General features: G+C 38.8%; 1 protein-coding gene across 1 annotated transcript in view; it reads right to left on the bottom strand.

The window, feature by feature from the left end:
- Positions 1-18,978, bottom strand: part of REDIC1 (regulator of DNA class I crossover intermediates 1) — a 31,680-nt gene extending 12,702 nt beyond the window's left edge. Inside the window, exons 1-9 of the mRNA XM_078394383.1 lie at positions 18,956-18,978; positions 14,992-15,031; positions 13,132-13,267; positions 11,641-11,773; positions 8,504-8,570; positions 6,866-7,023; positions 4,265-4,776; positions 3,295-3,361; positions 1,490-1,550 (exon numbers count right to left, since the gene is read on the bottom strand). Coding sequence (XP_078250509.1) covers positions 1,490-1,550; positions 3,295-3,361; positions 4,265-4,776; positions 6,866-7,023; positions 8,504-8,570; positions 11,641-11,773; positions 13,132-13,267; positions 14,992-15,031; positions 18,956-18,978 — 1,197 coding nt within the window. The remainder of the gene's footprint in view (positions 1-1,489; positions 1,551-3,294; positions 3,362-4,264; positions 4,777-6,865; positions 7,024-8,503; positions 8,571-11,640; positions 11,774-13,131; positions 13,268-14,991; positions 15,032-18,955) is intronic.
- Positions 18,979-25,212: the final 6,234 nt, after the last annotated feature.

A 25,212-nucleotide genomic window follows, 5' to 3' on the forward strand; every position in this document is an offset into this window, starting at 1 on the left:
GTCCAATCAGGGAATGAAGAGATTGGTAACTGTAATAATTCTGTTAAAACCTGTTAATTTGTTCTTTGTTGTTGTTGAATTCTATAAGTGGACTTAAAATTCCTGTACCCTTGCGCTCTCGGGAATTTTACCCTTCTCTTACCCATGTCCACTCCCACAGCCGCACAGTCCCCTATCCCCAAATTCTATCCCTATTGGAAATGAATAAAAATTAAATCAGAAAAAAAGAGACCTCACACTTCCTCCACCTATACTGTACAAATGCACTGTGAGAAGGAAACAAGTCTGCCTTCTCCCAGAATCCTTTCTATGGAGCTCTACCTTCCTCCTGTTGTGCAGTCTGAGACTCAACAGGCAGCTAGACTGCTGCAGCATGAGAACAGAATCTATTGTTTTCAGTTTCTCCCATACCCTCATAAGTCATAAAACAGAAATAGCAGTTCTCAAGTATTGTACGTCATTTTCTTCATTCATTCATTTGTTTGGTTTACACCTGGCCTTTCTTCCCAATGGGTCTCAAGGAGACTCCCACCATATTCAAACAAAAAACAGAATTAAATCACCAAGAAATTCAAATATTAAAATGCTATTAAATTAAAAACATGATTTAAGAAATGTAAATCACAACTTTTTAAAAAATCAGTAAGTTAAAATAAAGCACCCAAGTGGTAAAATGCAAACTTGTGAGGGTTCAGTGGTTGGCTCTTGTTCCTGTTCAAATAACACCACAAATCTCTTTGGTTTAGAAACAGGGGTAACATTTATTGGGTTGTTCAACAAAAGTCCAGTATCTATAAACGTGTTCCAAACCTCCCCTTTTGACAACAGGTCAGATGAAGGGTTCCATTCTTCTAACTTAAAGGGTTTTCCACTCTGGTCGTTCCAGGGCCCCGGCCACTCTGGTGGGGTTTCAGGGTTTAGTCCCTCCTCTCCTTCCAGCAAGGGGATGGCGTCCTCCTCTTGAACGTCCCCCCAGTCACACTCCCAGGTGGGTTCCTCTGTCTGCCACGGAGTTCCCTGAATTCCCTCTGTGGTGTCTCCCATATCCTCCATTCTAGCCTCTCCCGGCGTTCTCTTTCCACCCTCTCTTTTTCCTCTCTCAATTTCCTTTGTCACTCTTTGGTCTCCCTCTCACCCCAATATGATGGTTTCAAGTTACGTTCTCTTTTCCTCTGGGCATCCGCCTCCTCTTTCAGGACTCTCAGTTTCTCTGTCTTTCCAGTCCATGGGTCTTCCACCCAAATCCACTCCCAACCTACTGGCAACTCTCCTCCCCCCTTTTTAATATCACCTAACCCCGCCTCTACCACTTCCCGCCCTTTTTCTCCCGCACCCGCCAAGGTAATCCTGGTCTCAGTGACCGTCAGTTCTTTTAGCTCTCTCTCTATGCACCCCAGGTCATAATATTTCTGTAACCAGGACTGAGATATGCCAAGCAGCCTTCAAAATGCATTACTTTATACACAGTGCGCCCCATTAAAGAATTTACCTCTTCAGGTCTAAAAATCTGCAACTGATTCAGCTTTTGTTCTGCCAGGCCATCCTTTCTGCTGCAAAAGGGGAAGAAAAAAGTAACTTACACTGTAGTTTCAACTATATATAAAAAGCAATATTTCTGGTATTGTTCTGATACTTTACGGTATAAAGTGATCTTCTGATTACAGCTTGATCTTAAGCATCTGTGCTCTACTGCAAGAATAGAGGTCAGAAGATACACCTCTATATGACACCTTTGCCTATGGAAAACCGTTCTGTTTATTTATTTATTTTATTTATTTATTCTATTTATATCCCGCCTATCTGGTCAATATGACCACTCTAGGCAGCTTGACCACTCTAGGCGTTTCTCCACATTCTGTTTCTTCACATTCTGTTCTATCAACAGCTTTTTATACAGAGTATAGGTTATTGTACAAAGTATAGGTTATTCCTCAAGACAATTAAATGTTGAGGCACAGCCATTTGTTTTAGAACAATGCATAACTTTGCAGAATCCACACCTTCAAAGACTTTGCCATAAAACCAATGAGCATAGAAGCAGAGTAGTGTCTACAGAGAAACTGATGTCTTCTAACACTCTATTGTTTCTCTTTATAGTCAGGAACTGAGATTTGGGACTGCAGTGTTGTATGGCTGAAACAAAGCTGAGGAAATAATAATAATAATCTTAGAACTGCAGAGCTGGAAGTGACTCTATCACTGAGCCCAACCCCTGTCAAGAAGGCACAGTGAGAAATCAAACTCCCAGCCTCTGGCTCCACAACCAGATATCTAAACCACTCAGCTATCCAGCAGATGCATAGCTGGGAGAATTAATGTACTTTATGATCAGATACAGTAGATCAGATGTTGTGGAACTTATGGTAGCACAGCTTTCTAACTACAGGATTACAGTAGCATAGCATCTAGTTCCGACCTCAGAAAAATGCTCAGATGTAAGCACTAACCAGATGCACAAAACATTTGCTTACTACAGAGAAGTAAATCCCCCCCTTTCCAACATTTCTCAGTTCTGATGCACATCGAATGAAACTTTGGGCAAAGAGTCTGTTTCTCTCAGCTTGAAAAAAAATGACAGCGTCACACAAAAAGAGGCGCCCTACTAATACCATTGTAGCCCTTACAGTGATTGTAGCCCTTATAGTGATATTTAGGCATATAATCCAGATCTCCTGAAGGGGCTCCAGCTTGATGCTGCAAATCAATGCATCTCTCCCAGGGCTATTGCTCAATGGCTGTACACTTGCTCTGAGAAAGTATACCAGTCCTCTTACACTACTGTATTGCTACCAAGAAAAAATAAAAATTCACTCATATCCCTGCTGAGCCATGAAGTTCACTCTGAACCAATCACTTTCTCTCAGCTCAGTTTATCCCACAGGACTGCTGGTAGACCAAATAAGGTGGATTGGGAAGCAATCACCTTATGTGTACATTTCTGTGGATTATTTGAAGGAATGGCAATATTTATTAATAGTGACGAAAATACATCCTAAGCTAATCAAGGTTTTGCATACAGACTTAAAAGGGCATGATGCTCTATCCAAATTGTACTCATAGTATTGTGTGCAAGCTGAATGATTTAAATAAATAACAGAATAACCTATAATTTTTCAGCACAATAATCTTCTTTGTCACTGTTTTCCCCATTACTTTCAATGCAGAAGCATTAATAATAACTTTAAACTCTATTTATTTTAAAAAGTAAAAAAATGTATATAATATATGAAGCAGGCATTAGATATCAAAATACAAAAGTACAGCTAATGACAAAAAAACTGATTTCAGACTCACATTTTCTTCATATAATTCTCCACAGGGTCTGCTACCTTCATATTTTTCTGTTGGTTTGCCATTCTCCCTAAAAGTAAAAAGTTAAAATATAACAGTACAAATTTTTAAAATAATAATTTATTAAAATGAAAACCATGCACAGAAACACTGAACAAACACTTAGGATATTCTCCCTGGGACAATTTCTCCATTAATTTCTATAGAAGAGAACTTGAATCATATGGTCACCAGCTCCCTGCACTGAAAACGCAGAGGCAGCCACATCATTGTGCACACAGAATTCTGCTTCAAGATGTAATCTAAATATTCATGTTTCTAGCCAGTAAAGGTAAATATCGTATTTCCTATATTTCCATGACAAGAAAGATTATGTATGTTGTTGGTCCTGCTCCTGAATTTGGCAAAAATCTAAAATAAAGTATGTACAATGATAATCTTGGTGTTTAAAATCTAAGGTTCATTAAGATAACAAATAAGTAAACTTTTGTATGAGGGTGTGTAGATGAAATGGTGAGGCTGTACAAAGAGAGAGTGGCTCAGTTCTGATTCTTAATAGACCCTTTGATGAGTTCTGTGGAACAAAATAACTGGGCTACTATTTGCATAATGCTTAGGCGAGGGCAAAATGTGATCCTTAGCCTGAATTCTCAGCTCAGCAGGGTAGAACTTCAACACCCAGCTCTTAATTGCATTCCTCTACATTTTCTTGCATATGTGTATGACTACTATTAATAGATACAGGAATAATTAATTAGAGTTATAACCCCTAATAGTGGATGCCATGCTCTTCATCAGCAGAGACTCTTTGGGGGAAACAATTTATTCTTGTGTACCACATCCCTCGCCTGGGGTCTCCTTATAATCTCATTCACATAAACTACCTATATTCATGTAAAGGCATTTTGGGGTTTCCATAAATATGAGGTTTGACCTTCATGTTATGATTATTTCATGCATTATACATATATACCTGTATTTTTAAAGTCTATAGTGGTGGGCTGCTGGTCATAATATATTACAGGATTTCTTTCTTGAATATAGTAATCTTTCTGTTGATTCTTGGTGGTTTCTGGGCCAACTGCATTTAAGCTTTGGCTTCTGGAGAAAGAAGTTTGCTCTGGAGCTGTTAAAACACTTTTGAGATCTCTTGCACTAGAATGTCTGTCACAACCTGTCTTCTGATACATTTCTTCTTTATTATAAGGGTGACACATGTTGGATATTTCATTTGCATCTCCTGTATTTGAGAACAGCTGGTCAAGAATGTTTTCATTAGCAAAGGAATGACAAGATGGTGAAGAAGGAATGGTAAGAAATGGTTGACTGTCCTCTTCTAATAATGCTGCAATAGTCTGGGAACTTTCATCTTGCGTAGCTTTTAGTGTGTCATTCATTAGCAATGGGTCTTTTTTGTGATTGTTTTCGAAATCTGCATCAATGGTAAACTTAGGAGACTTGCCAAATGTTTTACTATATCCTAGACTGAAGGGAGGAAATGCTGATCAGTGAAATAAAACATACCAAAAGTTACACAGTACACAACTAACATCAATATATATGGTTTTGCAATATATCAGAATAAAACGAAAACAAAATTTTAAAAAGACAAAAATGTGGATATGAGGAAATATCCTCTTCTAATAATGTTAGTCCTCATACAAGTTAGTCCTTTTGACTTTTTTTAAAATGTTGCTTGTAAAACTTTTTGCTGATTATGCTTGCACAGCTAATATGACCTATTCTTTGGGAGGAAAGTTTCAAACATTCTTATCTTTTGGATTAAATTTCTTTCTTTTTTTCATCTACCCTTCAAGTCTCTCCCTGGAACTGAAGAATTACTCAATATGTGGGGATTCAAGCCAATGTAATAATCTAGATAGCAACTGTGAAAAAACAAAACAGAATCCTACTTTATTTTTCCCCCAGATCCACATGAAGCATACTGTCTTATTCAAACAGCTGTGACTAATCCATCCAACCACTGTATGTCACTGCTGCTCCATTGCTGTGAACAATTTAGTAATGTGGGAGGAAGGGCACAAAGCAATTCTGCATGAAAACACAAGGAAAGATATCAGCAACATAAGATACCTAATGGATCATCATATATAGTGCCAGATAACTTTGTGAACCAATGAGGCTCTCAGAGAGAATCATGCAAGATGTCACAAACATGTAAAAATATATTATCAAGGTGAGGCACAGTACCTATGTTACCTAAGAGCAATGTTAAGCACCTGGTTTCCTCTGTGTAAGAATGAGTTAACCACAAATAAGAGATTAATCTGGCATTCTGCTCTGTTTATAGAATGTAATTTATTACAGCATTGTGGCCCTCTTTGATTGTAGAGTTAAGTCCCAAATAAAGCATATTGACATAAGTATCCCGGGAATTAACTTGCAAGAGGACTTCAACTTTTTCCCACTCATTAAATAACCTCATCATCCAGGACCAAGCCTTGGCCATGTCACTCAGATCCATGTACTGTACCTAGACAGCTCTTTGGATACTGGCAGCTATAGTACATGGCAACAGTTAAAGCTCATTTTCTAACTACATTCCTTCTGTACATACATATATGACCTAGCGTTGAGGCTTGAGACTACATATGGTGAGGGGATCAGAAACATGCTTATCAATCCTGTTGTCTTGTCTCTGAGGTAGCTGCTTGAGTATAAATCATTTTGCACTGAACTATCCTGTATGCATACTACCTGACAAGGTAAAACAAACTGTATTTAGGTCTCAGCCATGCACTAATACACCATAATATTGGTGTGATTTTATTTTGATTTTATCATGTACTATCTCTAGTCATTGTTTCTGTTTTTTAGTATTTCATATATATACATTTAATTATCATATGTTGGCCAGTAAAATGTAAAAGTGCAATCAATCACTACTAGCACCATCATTCAGATACAGCAGCTTGAGGCTACTGAAAGTGGTTTTTGTAAACACAGGAAAACATGACGTTTCATCACATGACGTTGGGCATGGAGTGCTGGGCTGGAGTAGGTGGCAGACAGGCAGGTGTGATCCTGATCTACTCACTATGATATACTCTTGGACATCTGTATAATACTTCACTGATAACAAACTCTGCAAAAACACCTATTGAATATGAATTCACAAATTACACAAGAAGTACTCATTTTGTTGTTGTTTCAACTTATATACTGCTTCATATTGCTAAAGCACTCTTTGGACAATTTACAACATAATTATGCAAGCAGCACTTTACTTCTGCACTACACACACACACACACACACACACACACACACAGAGAGAGAGAGAGAGAGAGAGAGAAAGAGAGAGAGAGAGGGGGGGGGTAACCTGAATCCATTGGGATTGAACTCAGGCCATGAGCAGAGGCTTCACTGCAGTATTACAGTTTAACCACTGCACCACAGAGCTCATCATGTCTATGTCAGGAACTCACACAGGGAACCTATTAATATGTCAAGGATTCTAAAACAATTAAATTAATGTAACCATGTACTTTGGAAGCCATTCAACTATCCACTTTAGAGGCCAACTCTGATTTGCACCGAATAACCTCACCTTACCTATTGAACTGCTGGAAATACTGATCACTTGGTGTGCCTGCTTCTGGGTTGTTGATATCCCCTTGCTTGCATGTAGTCTTAGGAATCCAAATGCCTTCACACTTTATATTTGACAGCTGAGAAGACTGTAGACTCTGTTGACATGGCAGAAAGTCCTTCTAAGAGAAATAAGATGTCAGATGCCCTTAGATATTTACTTAACTTCCAAACACTAGGGTACCTGGGGCCAAAGCTACACACTCTAGAAAAACTAGATGGATGCCCAAGCCCTACTGTGGTTTAAAGATAACACTCTATCTGCACTTTCCTGTTCCGGTTTTTACCACCTTGGGTCCTTTTGGTGAGAAAGGTGGGATAGAAATATTTTAAATGAATGAATGAATGAATGAATGAATGAATGAATGAATGAATGAATGAATGAATAAATAAATAAATAAATAAATAAATAAATAAATAAATAAATAAAATATACTCCTCAAAATGTAAGAAGAAAGGGCTCTGAGCAGGGTGAAGTAGGGCAGGAGTGGCATGAAGAGGCAATGGCAGGTGAGGGGAGTGTGATGCCACAAAAAAGAGACACATAGTCAAAGAGTGTGCACTAATGCATTAATACATGGTGTGTATTGCAAGCAGGTTTGTGCCTTTTTGCAGCTAACTTGCAGTAAATATCTTTATTCTGGATTATTACAAAGGTGTAGTTCCAGCCCAGAGACATAAGTACTGTTTTCCTCATCAACATTTCAGTGAATCAAGTCAGGATACTTGAGAATGCCCTGCAAAAAACACACATCTAGTGCACACATTACAATCTTTTCAGCGTGAGAAGAAGACTTTTGCTTACCCCGCCATTTCAAGTACCATTTTAGTGATTTGTGATCACAAAACGCTTCCACTTTGCTACTGGTTTTTCTTTTGTTTTATACATCGTAATGTTTATATTTTTGCTGGTGGTATTACTACATGCTGCCATTAATTACTCTTTGCTTCTTTGTATTTTATATGTTTAAAATTTTGGACTTCGCCCAGATTTTTAAAAAACTTGGCAGTTTGAAGTTATAAGGAAGAAAGGAAGGAAGTAACTTAGTTTACTTCCTAAGATTTACTAGTAATATTTAATAGCCAGAATCCTATTACTTACGTATGCTGCCTTTCAAAAGGTGTACATTTCAGTGGTGAATTATTGTTAGTTAAGTAGTCAATGTTTGTATTCCTGTGTTGCACACCAATTGTGTGACTTAGCACATGAGGAATACAAGAGTTGACTCTTTAACTAGAAGCAATTGACTCTGAGATGCTGTTTGGCTTATACCAGCATATGTAACCAATAGAATTCTGACCATTGATTTGATTTAATCTGATTTGTGTATTTGTTTATGAATGCAATTTAAATTAATAATCTGATGCCTTATGATGTTTATATCGGCACTATTTTGACCACCTAACTCAAAATAGTTTTTAATATTTATGCCACAATGACTTGTTTTTATTATATAACTAGTATCTATATAGTAAATCTAGTGACTACGGCACATATTTTTAAGTTACCATGGGAATCGGTTTAAGAGTAGATTAAGAGATGCAGAACATTATGCTGTATCCAGCTTGCATACATTGCCATAGTTTAGTATAAGAACTTACTTGACACTGAAAACTCTCTTTTTCTAGGAGATATTTTCTTCTATTTTCTAATACTTCTTGTTGTACACTATTAATAAAACAGGAGAAGGGGGGAAAGATGAAAATGATTTGGCAATTTCTACGATTACTTATGCTATGAATATTTCACATTCACAGAACTAGATAAAACATGCTTGGTATTCCAACATTTTCATGAAGCATACTCCATTAGTCTGGTATCACCTAAATGAGTAGATTTATATAATTTGGTAACAAACATAATAAAACTATTTTTAAGAAGTAAGAACAGAAGGCAAAACAATGACACAGATTAAAGGTGCATGACATTATTGTGCAGAGAACAAATAAATGCAAGATATAAAATTATTTTCTCCCTCAGACAGTTGCAGGAGAAATGTAGGGAACAATAACAGCCACTCTTTGTGGCCTTCATAGATCTTAGAAAGGCCTTTGATTTGGTTAGCAGGGACGGACTTTTTAAAATATTTCCCAAGACTGGATATCCACCTCAGCTCCTTAACACCATCAGGTCCTTTCATGAGGAAATGAAGGGCACTGTAGTTTTTGATGGCTCAACATCAGATCCCTCTGACATCCAAAGCAGAGTGAAACAGGGCTGTGTCCTCACGCTGACCCTATTTGGGATCTTTTTTACTGTCATTCTGAAGGTCGCTTTTGGAACTGCAACAGAAGGCATCCATCTCCAGACTAGATCAGATGGGAAGCTCTTTAATTTCTCTAGATTGAGAGCGAAGACCAAAGTCCAGCTGAAATGCATGCGGGACTTCCTCTTTGCCCATGAGGCAGCTGCTGTTGCCCATTCTGCTGAAGAGCCCCAACAACTCATAAATCGTTTTAATGAGGCCTGCCAAGATTTTGGATTAACAATCAGCCTGAAGAAAACACAAGTCATGGGCCAGGGTGTGGACTCACCTCCTTCTATTACCATCTCTACACAAGAATTGGAGGTTGTTCACAGTTTTGTGTACCTCAGCTCAACGACCTCTGACACTCACTCTCTAGATGTCGAGCTGGATAAACGCATTGGCAAAGCAACTACCATGTTCTCTAGACTCACAAAGAGAGTATGGGTTAATAAGAAGCTGATGGCATATACAATGATCCAGGTCTACAGAGCCTGTGTCCTGAGCACACTCCTGTACTGCAGTGAGTCCTGGACCCTTTGTGCAAGGCAGGAGAGGAAGTTGAACATGTTCCATATGCGTTGTCTTTGACAACCACAGCTGTGATACAAGCGGGATATGAAGGCCTCAGGAATGGACCTCAACAGATGGGAAAGCTTGACATCTGAGCGTTCATCCTAGAGGCAGGTGGTGCATCATTCCCCCCCCCAATTTGAAGAGACACTTGATCAGCAGGCCGAGGCAAAGAGACAGTCCCGAAACCAGAAAAACCAAGGAGCTGGACAAATTGTATTTGTCTTCATTGCGGAAGGGATTGTCACTCTCAAATTGGCCTTCTCAGCCACACTAGATGTTGTTCTAAGACCTCTATTCAGAGCATCTTACCATAGTCTCTCAAGACTGAAGGATGCCTACACAATAAAATTCTTTAATGTGAAAGAGGCAGCTATATTTGGGCTCTTAGATGGCTGGAAAAGGTATTTTAGATGGACAGATGAATGGATAGGTAGACAAATATTAATTATCCTGTGCAAGCTAAGTGATTTGTAGTAATATTCAAAACCTTATCCAAAGTATACATCTACTGAAATTTGGTAAATTTGAGAAGCACTAAACATTTTGTACATGTTATTAAAACTTCAGAATTGCCTGGAAAAAGTGGATAGATCTTGAGCTGCAAATTAGAGGCAGGTCTTTTTAAATAGCACAGCTCACTATTTTAAAATGTTGAATACACTTGCATTCTACAACAAGAAAGCAGATTTTTGAACATACATAGTAATAGACAATGAGGTGTGTATGATTCCTCTGGTTAGCATTCTAAAAGCAGCAACAACCATTTAGCTTTTGCAGAGCACCTTCTACACTATAGCATTCACATAGCAAGCAGCCTGTAGGATAAACCCAAGACTCTTGCCACCCATTGTCAGTGCCTAACCCACCATTTCACATTTGCAGCTAAATCTAAGAATTTCTGATCATGTCACTAGTCCAGAATATTTAGGCAGCTTCTACATGGGCAGTATCTAGTGCTACTGGTCAAAAAGCATTATACGGCTATTCTGTTGTCTCTGCTTTGGTGGATTTTTTAAAAAAGAAAAAAGGCAGAAAAAACATGGAAGGAATGAAGAAAAAACTGAGAATGTTATTTTAAAAATAAAAAATGTGAGAGTTACAAAAAAAAAGTGACAACACCTGCCCTCATAACATTCCACGAACGAGACAGATGATTGCATGATAAATGTCTTGTCCAAAAACAACCTTGTTCCAGAATGGTAATGATATTTGCAGTACAAATGTGTGCATCTACTCAGATGTTTCACCGTGTTCAGTTAGACTTATTCTTCGTTAATTAGTTGAATGTTACTGGAGATATGTTTAGGAACATAAATGTTTTCTCAGCCCAATGTCCAGTTCCAACAAAGAGAAAATCTAAGAATGTTTAGATGTTTTATGACAATTTGTACCTCATAGCTATTAAGGGAATGGCAAAGAGAAGCTGGTTTGCTGCTGTGCCCAAAAAATCGAACCCAAATGAGTAGATATAAATTACATGAAAGGAGATTCCAACTAAACATTAGGAAGTACTTCCTGGTGATAGGTGCTATTCAAGCATGAGTGGACAATCTTGAAAGATGTTTTAAAATCTCCCTTTGTTGGAAATTTTTAAACAGAGAGACATTTATCAGAAATGTTTTATCTGTGGATTCCTGCACTGGCAGGAGGTTGAACTAGATATTTTGGATAAAGCAAATTCCATAGTATTCTTATAAGCTGCTCACATCGTCATTGAAATAATGGCATACGTATGACCTAAGAATCAATCACTGAGCTGAAAATACTGTTAAAATATTTGTATTTTTCGTTTCAGCACATAGTAAAAATAACTGCTAGAGCTACCTGAAGAGGATGGAACTGTATCTATTATTTAAAAGTATGTTAAGATATTATACTTTACAGTTATGTAAGAGGTAACTATTATTGTACAGATACCTGTGCTGGACATCATCTAAGAAAGGTTTCCACGGTCTGCGTTCTGGTGACTTTGGAAGTTCTACATTATGTCTTCTCAAATGATTTGTTATTCCTCTATTAATTTCCACAGGAACTGGCTTTTGCACTCTGTCTGAAGTAGAAATAAAAGATAGAAGCCCTTTTAGTAAATTGAATAGGTGCATGTAATATTTTCATAAGGATATGAGATCGTTCTTCAGTAATGACATCTTAATATGCCACCAAGCCCATTCCAGCTTATAGCTATCCTCTCAAATTTATTGGTATAAGGCAGTTAGAAGTGATTGACCATCATATAAGTGTAGGGCACGTGACCCTACCAGCCAAACACAGTGAAAGTGTATTCTCGAAAGCTTTCACAGCCGGGATCTGGTGGCTGTTGTGGGTTTTACGGGCTGTTTGGCCATGTTCTTAAGGTTTTTCTTCTTAACGTTTCACCAGTCTCTGTGGCTGGCATCTTCCGAGGACAGGAGTCAGAATTCTGTCTGTGCTCTGTTGCAGCCACCCACAAATAAAGTATTTCTGCCATACATCAAAGGGGTCATGGACCTCATGGGGAAACTTTTGAAAAATACACAGCCTACAAACAGTATTCAGGCTCGCCACAAAAATACAACAAATGTTACGGTCAGCAAAGGACAAAAGGGACCCCCTCACTACTGCAGGAGTATATCAGATACCTTGCAGTTGTGGCCAGGTATATATTGGAACCCTAAAACGCAGCATTCACACCAGAATCAAAGAACATGAGAGACACTGCAGACTAAAACAACCGGAAAAATCGGCAGTAGCTGAACATGCCCTAAAACAAGTTGGACATGAAATTCTATTTCAAAATACTGAAGTACAGGACAACACCAGTACAGTGGTGCCTCGCTTGACGACGATAATCTGTTCCGTTGAAATTGCTGTTAAACGAAATCATTGTCAAGCGAATTTTAAAAACCCATTGAAATGCATTTTTGCATTCCAGGGTGCAGAAAGAAGTGACACTGTGGCATCAACTATTGCACAGCTACTCCTCATCAGGTAGCCATAATCAACCACAGCAAGTTACACAAACCTTACGCAAACACTAGTAAGATATTGGCCAATTATTATATACAGTCTTTTCCCCAGCAGCAGAAACAGTATGCTTCATTATCAATCACTGGGAAATATGAACAGTGGCATTCTGTTGCATTCATGCCCTGTTTGTAAGGTTCCCATGGGCAAATAGCTGATGGTAGTGTAAACAGGATGTTGCATGAGATGTGATGTGATTCATCTTTGATGTGATTCACTTCTTATGTACTGTGGGTCACTGTCTTTTTTGTATTGTTTCTTAGTTCTAGTAAATCCAATTAATATGGAAATATTGTTATTCTAGATCTAATTAACATTGGGGCTACTGAGGCATAAAGAAATTTGTTTCAGAACTAATGCTTTTTGATTATACAATCCATCAATTAAATTTTTTATAGAACTCACCAGTATAACCTTTCTTTGTAGATATCTGGTTAACAACATATAGATTAAGAAGATCTAAACTGACAGCGGTGTTGTTTTGGGAAGATATCCCCATCAACTTCATCTTTGACTTAAGTTTTTCCTTTTCAAAGAAGTCCTATCATATTGAAAATGACAAAAGAAGATGTTACTGTAATGCAAATTTTCCTGTCAGATACAAAGATTGCACTCATATACTACCATGTATTAACTGTCAAGGTTATTCAATATTACAATCTAACATATTAAGGAAAAGGAACATCCCCCAAAATATACGACACACCTTGTTGTACAACACACCTTGAACTAAGTCATTGTAATAAAATAAATCATTTGGAAATTCTGAAGGAATTTAGCCCAGAAGAGGCTGCAAACTATTCTATGCCTTGCTTCTTCCTATACAAAAGCTCATGTAAAAATTGCCTCTTGGGCTACATTTTATAGCAGTTTTCTTGCTCCCTTGAAAATCCAGGATCATCTTTAAATTTAGCTTCACTTTTGTTGTAGAACTTAAAGTATAAAAACAATCTCAATGAACAAAAATACCACATCCAAAAGTTCACCTCTGAGTCCAAACCACAGTGCATGGTTTTTACATGCAGTGTGTACAAGGTACACAAATTCATTATAATTATGAATAGCAAACTATAGATGGGTTTGGGTAGCTATGAGAGCCAGTGTAGTAGAGTGGGTATAGTGACGGATTAGGACTCAAGAAACCTGGGTTCAAATCCCTGTGTGGTCATGGAAATGTACTGCGGGATGGTAAAACTACTCCTCAAGTATCTTATACATTCTGAAATCCATAATAATCAGAGTTTGAAAAAAAAAAGAACAGCATTTCAACCACTGCTATTTAAAACAAAACAAAACAAAATCTGCACAGGAACAAAAGGGTTCAATGAACAGGTAAAAACAAAACTCTGATTATTATTTTTATAGATAGCAGTTACAATATTTGACCCAACTCCGGAAGGCAGTGGAAGACAGGAGGGCCTGGCGTGCTCTGGTCCATGGGGTCACAAAGAGCTGGGTGTGGCTTGACAGCACATAACAGTAACACCATTCAACATCTGGGATTATTTCTGCCTCACATGTAGTGCACACTTGTATTAAATCCTATTCTCCTTGAATATTTACATTTCAGAATTATTTTTGCTGCTGTTGTTCTATGTTATTCTGTCTGACTTCCATCCTAAATGCTGTGACTCAGCTGAGGTGTACCCAACCACACCATCCTTGTCTAAATACAAATTAAAATTAGTATGTTTTTTAAAATATTTCTTAACTTACATATTACCCTGCTCATCCAGGACTCTAAACTCTCATTGAGCAATTCACTCCTGCTTAGCTCAGCATCAGGTGCCTCCAGACTATTCCCGGCTCTTAGGTGTAACATTTTTTCAGTTCATAAAAAATTATTCACCATTGGCTAATTTCTAAAAGGAGAGGGACCAGGGTTCTACCAAGTATCAGGTTCTGAATCTCCCTGCTCATGTCACCTATGTATGAATGTATTGCCATGGAATATTCTTCTACTCAGGCTTCAAATAGATAGTAAGAAAATATATTATGACACAGCTGTAGTTGCCTGTGGTGAACATCCTCATTTCTTGTATCTGTCCATTGTCTCTCATCACATAATTTTATAGACACTGCAAAAATCTTCAAAACTTATAAACAGGAAAAATACTGTAATGTGCAGTCATCAGCAATGGTTCCACCTGTTTCCAGCCTCAGTGGTACTAAAAAATACTCTGTACTCCTCTTGTTTTTATTCCTACTATTATTTCTACGGTATCTGAGTGATAAGTTTTCCCTCAAATTTAAACATTTGTTTACCTTCTGCTTCCTTCTCTCCTTGGTAAGCAAGATTCTTTTACTAAAATGGAAAGATTTAAGAAAGGTGAATTTTTTTTCTAAAATCTCAATTGATCAATACCACTGATGAATAATTTACAGTTTTACAATGAATTCTAACAGCTTTCTTAGAAATTATTTGGATATTACATAATAAAGCCTCTTCTGCAGTTTGCTAGATTGTTAGCTGACCTGCAAAAGTCAAACAAACACACAGATTGTAAATGCATAGATTTTTGAGGTTGCAATCTAAAATGTTTTCTTTAAAAATCAGGAACTAATCGATAACATACTTATCAATTACTAAAATGCTATCTTATTATCCATTTTTTGTGTACTTATTTGTTTATCAGTAACCTCTAGTCAATGTGCGAAAAGGAGGAACAACCTATGCATGTATGCATGGCGATATAATATGTTTGTTGTTGTTATATCACCATTATTATAGTCATCATCAATAATAATAATTACATTTCTGCTCCCCTTTTCAGTACTAAGTAATGCTGAAAGCAGCTGATAATCAACAATTAAAATAAAACATAAAGTCTTTTAAAAAGTAAATAAGAAATTCTGTGATTCAATCAAATACAGTAAAACCAAACATGATAAAAAAAACATTAAAATAGTTGAAGTGTACAAATAGTTAAAATCATCACAATAATTTATAGAATATCATACATAAGCCAATTTAAAGGAGATGGGTCCTTACACCCTGTCTAAAAGGAGTACAACTGGCTGCTGATCACAAATCTTTGGGAAGCCTGTGCCACAGGCTGGGCTCCATGACAGAGAAGGCCCTCTCTTGTGTACTGTTACCATCAGCCAGGCTTCTGCAGCTGCTAAATGCTCTTAAGAAAGCTTCTCCCAAGGATCTTTATATCTCTAGACAGTCAATGCCTTTGCTAAATAGGCCCTAAGCCATTTAGGGCAATAGTGACTGTGTGCCTCCAGACTTTCTGAAGCAAATCTCAGCATCAACCGATAAAAACAAGATGCTGTAGACCAGGGGTCTCAAACTTGCAGTCCGTGGGCCGATTGTGGCCCTCGAGATGATAGTTTGTGGTCCCAGCCTTAATATGAAAGTTTAATGTCAGTGCGGCCTGCGTGTTTGATATGTATGGCACTTTACAGTGTTGTGTGCGGAGCTGAACAAACCTACCCATCACGGTGCAAGCAGAGATACATTTCTCAATGAGTGAAAGTTACAGCAGCATTGCCATGGAGTGTTTTCTTCCATGCCTGGCTGGCTGCCTTGGACCAATTATAGGGTCGCACCATTATTTGTGGGTCATTGTTTCTTATTTGCATCACACTATTTGCATTGCCTCACACAATATATTACATATATTTCTATATGATGTAAAAGTCATCAAAACAAATGACATCAACGATAGCACAGTGTCATTTCCGCTTCTTTTTCCTGTAACAACAGCATGATGGATAACAGTCTGTGAGCAGTTGCCTTTTTTGTGCTCGCTATCCTGATACTTTCTACCATCTACAAATGCCATGGTGTTCATGTCATCATGAAAGACATGAACATTGAGCATCAAAACAAAGGAGACTGCTACTGGGCTTTTATCCGCCGACCGCCATGCTACTGTTACAAGAAAAATAAGTGGAAATGACGTTCTCCATGCGTTGAAACGTTTGCTGTGCATCGGCTAAACACTTGGTTGAAACTTCAATGTGACAGTGACACCAAGTGGAATTATATATATTACACAGCCCCAAACATGTCTTTTTCAAAGCCTGCAGTGAAGAGAAAGGTTGGTGATGAGTACAGACAATTTCAGGAAAAGTGGGAAATGCAATATTTCTTTGTTGAGCACAGGGGCACCCTGACGTGTCTTATTTGCACGGAGAAAGCTGTGGTGCACAAGGAATACAATTTGAAATGTCATTACACAACTAGACACGCTGAGGAGTATGCAAAATACCAGGGAGATGAGAGAGCCAACCGGGTTGCCAATCTTAAAACATGTCTACTGAGGCAACAAGATTTCTTCAATAAATCAACCAAAGAGAATAATGCAGCAGTTGAAGCTAGCTATGTGGTTAGTGAGAGGATTGCTAAAGCAGGAAAGCCATTCACAGGTGAATTTGTCAAAAAGTGCATATTACAGGCTGCAAGTATACTCTGTCCAGAAAAGGAAGGTCAGTTTAGCAACATCAGCCTTTCTGCCAACACCGTGGCAGAGCACATTTTTGACCTGTCAAGTGACATTTATGACCAACTGTGTGAGAAAGCCAAATGTTTCGGTGTATACTCAGTCGCTCTTGATGAGACCACAGACATCACCGACACTGCCCAGCTCACAATGTATGTCCATGGTGTTGATGACATTTTTGAAGTGATGGAGGAATTTTTCACAGAAATTCCAATGTATGGCCAGCTCAGGAGATATTTCACCAGCTGTGTGATGCCACTGAGAATGCCGGTTTGCCATGGAAGAAGTTTGTTGAAATAACAACTGATGGAGCGCCATCAATGACAGGGAGGAAAAATGGACTGGTGGCACTTGTTCAAAAAAAAAACTGGAAGAGGAGGGTGTGGAGGAAGCCATTGCTCTGCACTGCATTATCCATCAGCAGGCCCTTGCAGCAGATGCCCGAAGTTTGACAATGCGATGTCTGTCGTTGTGAAATGCATCAACCAAATCAGATCCAGGGGCTTAAAGCAAAACTCATATTACATTAACTGCTTAGCATTCAGGTTAAAGTTACAATTTCTACCTACATGTAACTATGTAAAGTCCAACCTAGACTAGCCAATTTTGTACAGGGGAAACACTTCTACTTTTCCTTCTGACTTCACTCCTTGCACACAGATAGAAAAGGGAGGAAATATCAGCAGACACTTTTGTTTTAACTCTTTTATCCCTTTAATAGAGCTAAATTTAACAAAAGTAGAAGGCAGGGTGAGTGCGAGCCCCTTCACCCATGTTACTAATTCAGTCATCAAGTTTATTGTGTTATGTTGAAATATGTTTTTTCCCATTCACATCTTATTGGGGTCCTACCTCCTATCATGTCTGATCATCAGCCAACATCATTGTGGCTGATGGCAAATAGAATTCTTCAACATCACATGTTCCTCGTCTGTCATGCAAGGACAGCCAAACTTAGACATAATAAAGATAGTCACGTGTAATATTTATGCGTTATCTCATTCCCACATAGAACAGGAATTTTTGTTGCAAACCCCCCAAAAATGTAAAAACAATTTTACAGTAAATATGCACATAGATAAGATGAATGAAAGACAGCCCTTTCACCTCACTTTTTAAAGAAAACTTTTACACATCTTTGGTTTTCTGAAATGCAGACCTAGCTTCAGGAATAACGAGGAACAACCTAGAAGGCTCTTGATTCACATTTAGTGTTGTTCTCTCCACAAAGGTTACCACTGCAGAAGTGATAAACCAGAAAGTACCAGCTCAGACTATAGTTATGGTTTACATTACTACATACTGTTCCATTTTTACAAAGCCAACATTCCTCACATGGAAGCACGTTACACCATGTGGAAATCAAGGAGAATGGCCTCTGAAGCCCCCCACTTCTGGTATAAGAATAGTAAGGGCCTACTTTCTTGTAATAGTGAACACAAAGTTTATGATGAAGAGCTCTGCAAATTAAAAGCTATAATGAAAAAGAAGCAGTGTTTTTACATCAAACCCACACAGATGTGTTCCAATATGGTTGTTTAAAACACCACCAACACACACACACAGTTATCCTGACAGAAATTCAAAGAGGTAGGATGGTTTTTCTCCCACTTCATCGCTGCATTGGCATGTGAACAAACACTTTTTGGCTTTTAATGAAACCTTTTGAGAGGCCTAGAGCCGAAAACGAATGTAAAAGGAAACCTGAACAAAACAAACATAACTGTATGTCATCCTGACCCATTTTGCCACAAGGCCTTTGGGGATTCACTCACCGAGAACCACCAACCCAGTTCATTTTCTTTCCTCAGAAAACACCCAGCTAGAGCAGGTGGGCCACTAGGAAGGCAACTAGCCTCCAGTCTGGCACCACTGAACCCACAGCTCCTCCTTGAGGGGGCATGGGGGGGGCAAAGGCCACTGAGAGAAAAAAAGAAGGGCCTCCTGCCTCCAAGACCACCAGAAGCAGCTGTGCTACTGAAAGAAGGGCGTCTTGATGTCTCTTTTGTCTGTCAGCAACCACCAAGGCCTCACAGGGACTCTCAGCAGAAGGGAGGAGGAAGGTAGTATCTTAGGAGCAGACGTCAGGAAGAAATGAAAGCAGAGGGAGATGGGTTTGAGTACCAGACATGGAACTGAATGGACTGAATCTTCACTTCACACCCCTCCTTTCTGTTCAGAATTCAAACTTTATGTTTATGCCCCTTTCTAGTTCTTATATTATTCTTATTGGATATAGACATCCCTTACAGACGTTTTCAGGGCCTTATACAATATAGAAGCTGCCAATTTTCATCCCAGTAAAATGAACAGATCAACAAATCTCTCTCTCTCTCTCTCTCTCTCTCTCTCTCTCTCTCTCTCTCTCTCTCTCTCTCTCTCTCTCTCTCTCTCTCTCTCTCTCTCTCTCTCTCAAAATATTCTGGTCATCCTAGCATGTTCCTAGAACAGCAAATACTGCATTTTGGTGTTAACTATTCCAAATATCCTATGCAGTTTGTGTGTTACATGCCTTTATTTGACTTATGGATACCCTGATAACAGTTTTCTATGTATGTGAGATATTCGAGGAGTGGTTTTACCAGTACCACCCCCTTCCCCAGCCAATTTCCTGGGCCTGAGGGGATTTGAACTCAGATCCTATCTTTCACACTGTCACTGCACCACACTGGCAGCATGCAGAATACAGACATGTTGTCTTCCATATGTTGACTTTTTGAAAGGATTATGTCTCCCTTCCCCACACACATATCTATCCTTAATTGACTGTACAGTAGTGCCTGTATTATGCTGTATCTATCTCTCAGGTGTCTTTCCTCACCAACACAGTTCTCCTCACAATCCTTAATGCCCTTGGGTTCTCATTTAAAAATATATCTGCAGATGAGCCCAAAGCTCTTAGTTGAAAATTGCATAAGCTGTAATACTAAAAGTTCTTCCTGTCCCCAGTTATTTGTGTCATTTGAATCAATTGGGCTTTGAATGGCTACAATGTGGAGGCATACAAGTGGGGGTGTATTTGTGAATTTTCTAAACATTCTAATCTAGATTATATATTTATTATTTAATATATTAAATTTGTTCTTCCTTTCTCTGAGTAACATGCAGTGACATACAGTACATTTCTGTCCCCTTACACAATGTCCTAAAACCCCTTCTGTTTTTCAACCCAGGCTTGCAAGCAGGTTTTGAAAGGCTTCAGTTTAATATTTACAAATAATTTATATTATTTAATTTACAAACCTTGGGTCATGCCTGTCTTTCACCTTCTTTGTATGAGAAACCCTTCACACATAACTCTGGTCTGTATATAGGAATCAACAGAGTGGAAATGGTGACAAAGAGAAGAGTGTTTATACAGTATTTCTGTTTTTTATATATTTCAAATGTTTTATATTAAAAGTGTTTGGGGACAAACAGAAGGTCAGATGTAGGCTTAAAATTTTTCTTGTCTCCTCAGACATTTATTTATTTATTTATTTATTTATTTATTTATTTATTTATTTATTTATTTATTTATTTATTTATATGCCACCCACACTACCCCAAGGTCTCTGGGTGGCTTACAAAAATTAAAATACAATAAAAAGTTAAGACCATTAAAATACAATTAAAGTATATACTCTAAAAATTGCCATCAAAACCCACAGTTGATATTATTTCAGTTAAAAGCCTTCTGGAACAGGAAGGTTTTGACCTGGCGCCGAAATGTCATTAGCGTCGGCGCCAGACGAATCTCAGCCGGGAGGGCAATTCCATATTCTGGGGGCAGCTGCTGAAAAGGCCGTTTGTCTACAAGCCATCCCTCTTACTTCCTTGAGGGACGGCTCTTTCAAAAGGGCCCCCTGGCTAGATCTTAACTGCCGGGTAGGCTTATATGGAAGGAGGCAGTCCTTCAGGTATCCAGGGCCCAAGCCGTTTAGGGCTTTATATGTCAAAACAAGCACTTTGAATTGGGCCCAGGCAGCAACTGGTAACCAATGTAATTTAAGCAGAATCGGCTTGATACGTCCCCTAGCGGCCCCACCACTCACCAGCCACGCAACTCAATTCTGGACCAGTTGCAGTTGCCGGACCGTCTTCAAAGGCAGCCCCACGTAGAGCACATTGCAGTAATATATGTGAGATATTACCAGTGTGTTTGTAACTGTCATGAGAATCCACTCGTCCAGGTAGGGCCATGGCTGTACAATTTCTGCAGATGAAGGAAGGCACCCCTAGCCACCGAGTCCACCTGGGCTTCCAGAGTTAGACTGGGGTCAAGGAGCACAGTGGAGAAAATGAGCCGTAAATAAACCATAGTTTGGAGCTGCTCCAGATTTTTTTTTTCTGGTACAGCTATTTCAAAACATAGTTCTGAAAGTTTAGAGTGGTTTCACTTGCATTCCATTACCAGGCATGCATATTCTAAGGTAAAATCCCCTATATTCAATTGAGCTTAATCTCAAGTAACCATGGTCAAAGTTTCAGTCTCTAAAGATGAGATCTTCCTTCTATTATTATTTCTCTGTGTAGTGCCATGGCTGCACACTATCTCTATCCCAGTAAAAGATGAGGCAATTCATATGCATCATAGGATAAAATATATATAACAACAAATTCTTTTGTGGCACTTTTGGGGCAGTGGTGGGGCATGTCCTAAACACATTGAGGGCGATGTCTTCATTGGGGCAGGGTGTGATGGTTCAGCATTCCTTCCTTTCACGTTCATTTCTATAGGGTTGACACTTATCTGTTTTTTTTATTATTACTATTTTTAAAAATGTTACTAGTTTAGCACTACATCAGATAAGTGATGTACTGCTAATCCAGAAGCGACTATGTCTTCTCAGTTCAATGTTATGTCATTTCATAAACTGAAAAAGCAGAAGAGGGTGCAGGGAAGGGGGTAGGGATAATGGTATAGGTATAGGAGGATGTGGCATACTGCAGAGAGATACAGACCTAATGTGACCTTCTATATTATGGATATCTGAAACACATCTTCCTTAGATAATTAAACATTTCTGAATGAACAGCAACCATTTCAACTGGCACAAAATTCCAGGGTCCAGTATAGAAAACTACATCTCAGCATAAGATAACCTCCTGCTGATACAGGAGGGGGAAGAAACCATATTTTAATTTGTGTCTCTGCAGTATTTCTCCATTTCTTTTCCTGTATTTTTTCACTGTCCATGCATTTACAATTACTAGGCCTTCTAGGCCCCAACTTTGGAAACTCACAAGCCATTCACACCTAGGTCACATCCAGCCTATTGCATTACCTGATAGTATTTATGGCCTATTTAGAAAAACAAAAGGACCCTCTATTCAGCCCAAACCTGCCACCCGCCAGTAACAGGTAACCCAAATGCCCTGGCATTGGAATGTCGAGGGCAGGAAGGCCGAGCTAATTATTGTAACAAGTACCCGTGAATCACCATTTGAAGGGCATACATGGAAACCCAGGAAGAAACATACATAAAGATATCAATAAGATAAGAGAATGGATACTCCTGCTCCCAGACTGAGGTGCATCCTCCGTACAAGGTCAAGGAAACATGAGGGCACAGAATGCATATTTTCTTCTAACCAATAGATTGGCTGAATTGACATCACAGATCCAATCAGGTTTGGATCCAAAGTTGGGGTATAGATGACCAATAGAAATGTAGTGTTTTATAACTCTTTGTATCATTATAAAATGTATGTACATGCATCTACTTTCTCTGCTTTTAAGAGAAGGCCCAGCTGAACTTTTGTACTTTGGCTCTTCAGTATAATTTGGCTTATAGTTCAGCTGCCTTGCGTCTTAGCCTGATTCCTCGCCGGAATAATTGGGACCCCAAAGTACCAGGTAATGCTGCCTCGTCACTCCCTAGAGGGGCAGATAGACAAGGTGCCCTGGACATATTCAGTGTGTTTTTCTGACCTCTGCTTTCTCCCCTCCTTATCAGAGAGAAGCATTTTTTGTCCCTTCTCCCCTCTCTGCCAGCACATCTTACCAACAATGGAAATAGGCAGTTTTAAGGTACATTTTAAAAAGCAAAGGTGTAATTGATGTTTATTTACCAAGCAAAAGGAAGCAGGAGACCAAGGATACTAGGTGCTGACTCCAGCCATAGAGCTAGCCAATAGTAAAAGCATTGTTTACAGAGTTTACCTTTAATACTGAAGCTTTGAGGAGGAATGTACAGTACAGTGATTTCACATGAAATTCAAAAGAAGAGAAAACACTAGTTTCTTATATTATCTCATATACAATTTAATTTAAATATATTGGACTACATCTTCCATAATTCACAGCTGCTAAGGCAAGGATTTAGGGATTAGGTTGTTCTTAGTGTTCCTCGACAGCATCTTAAAAAGCAGAAACATCACCTTGCCAACAAAAGTACGCATAGTCAAAGCTATGTTTTTTTCAGTAGTGATGTATAGAAGTGAGAGCTGGACCATAAAGAAAGCTGACCACAGAATAATTGATACTTTTGAACTGTGGTGCTGGAGGAGGCTCTTGAGAGTCCCCTGGACTGCAAGGAGAACAATCCTATCCATTTTGAAGGAAATCAACCCTGAGTGCTCACTGGAAGGACAGATCCTGAAGCTGAGGCTCCAATACTTTGGCCATCTCATGAGAAGAAAAGACTCCCTAGAAAAGACCCTGAGGTTAGGAAAGTGTGAAGACAAGAGGAGAAGGGGACGACAGAGGATGAGATGGTTGGACAGTGTCATTGAAGCTACCAACATGAATTTGACCCAACTCCGGGAGGCAGTGGAAGACAGGAGGGCCTGGCGTGCTCTGGTCCATGGGGTCATGAAGAGTAGGAGATGACTAAATGACTAAACAACAAGAACAGAATATTATTAGTTGGCGATTCTTTGTATTGCATGTCCATTTGGCAGAACACAAAGTATTGTATTATAGTGCTGTGCGATGCTTTTTAATTTTCCCTTGTATATGTGGTATTTTAGTTATATGATTTCCAAAGATGGCACATTGTCTCAAGCTGTTGTGGTGAATGAGAAGAATCTATGCCAGCTGCATACACTCTTTCTTAGTAAGGCAAAGGTAAAGGTTCCCCTTGACAATTTGTCCAGTTGTGTCCGACTGTAAGGGGCGGTGCTCATCTCCGTTTCCAACCCATAGAGCTAGCATTTGTCTGAAGACAATCTTCCGTGGTCACGCGGCCAGCATGACTAGACACGGAACACCGTTACCTTCCCACCGAGGTGGTACCTATTTATCTACTCGCATTTTTACATGCTTTCAAACTGCTAAGTTGGCAGGAGCTGGGACAAGTCACGGGAACTCACTCCGTTGCGTGGATTCCATCTTATGACTGCAGGTCTTCTGACCTTGCAGCACAGAGGCTTCTGCGGTTTAACCCACAGTGCCACCACGTCCCTCTTAGTAGGCTTCTCTTTACTCTGAAGGGTACTTTAGAGTAAAGAGCACTGAAACGCCTAGCTTTTTCTTCCTATACTCACTCCACAATTCACCTTCCTGTATAGCCTTCAATTTTCTTCTTGTAATATAACTATAATGACATTGCTCTAAAGCCTTTTAAAAACAGAATTATCTGATCTATATGCTTTGTCTCTAAAAATCATCCATGCTCTGCTGGAAAAATGGGTGTTCCATTCTGAACCATATAATTTACTTAAGACTACTTACAATTAAAAGCATCATACTATGCTTTAAAAATGGATACATATATTCTTCTGCAATTTAATGTGCCTGACCACAATATAAGACTATAATATCTCTGAAACTGTTGTCAGACTGCTTGCATAAATGTTGGCCAGAAGCCTATTGGTATATGCATAAGGTTAGTGTAACTTAGGACAGCTAATAGTGGTTAATTGACAAGGTGCCAAATTACATACAGTTTCATCACTCATGTGATCAGGCATGTGACTGAAACATACCCTTGCACCTTGTCAGTTAACTAATTAACCACAAGAAGTTAAAAAATCTTACATGAACACCCATAAGATTCCAGCCATTATTTCTTTAAAGATAGAGTAAAAGTAGCCAGACCTCTCTAAT

Source organism: Pogona vitticeps, chromosome 5 (assembly GCF_051106095.1).
Source record: "Pogona vitticeps strain Pit_001003342236 chromosome 5, PviZW2.1, whole genome shotgun sequence".
NCBI lineage: Eukaryota > Metazoa > Chordata > Lepidosauria > Squamata > Agamidae > Pogona > Pogona vitticeps.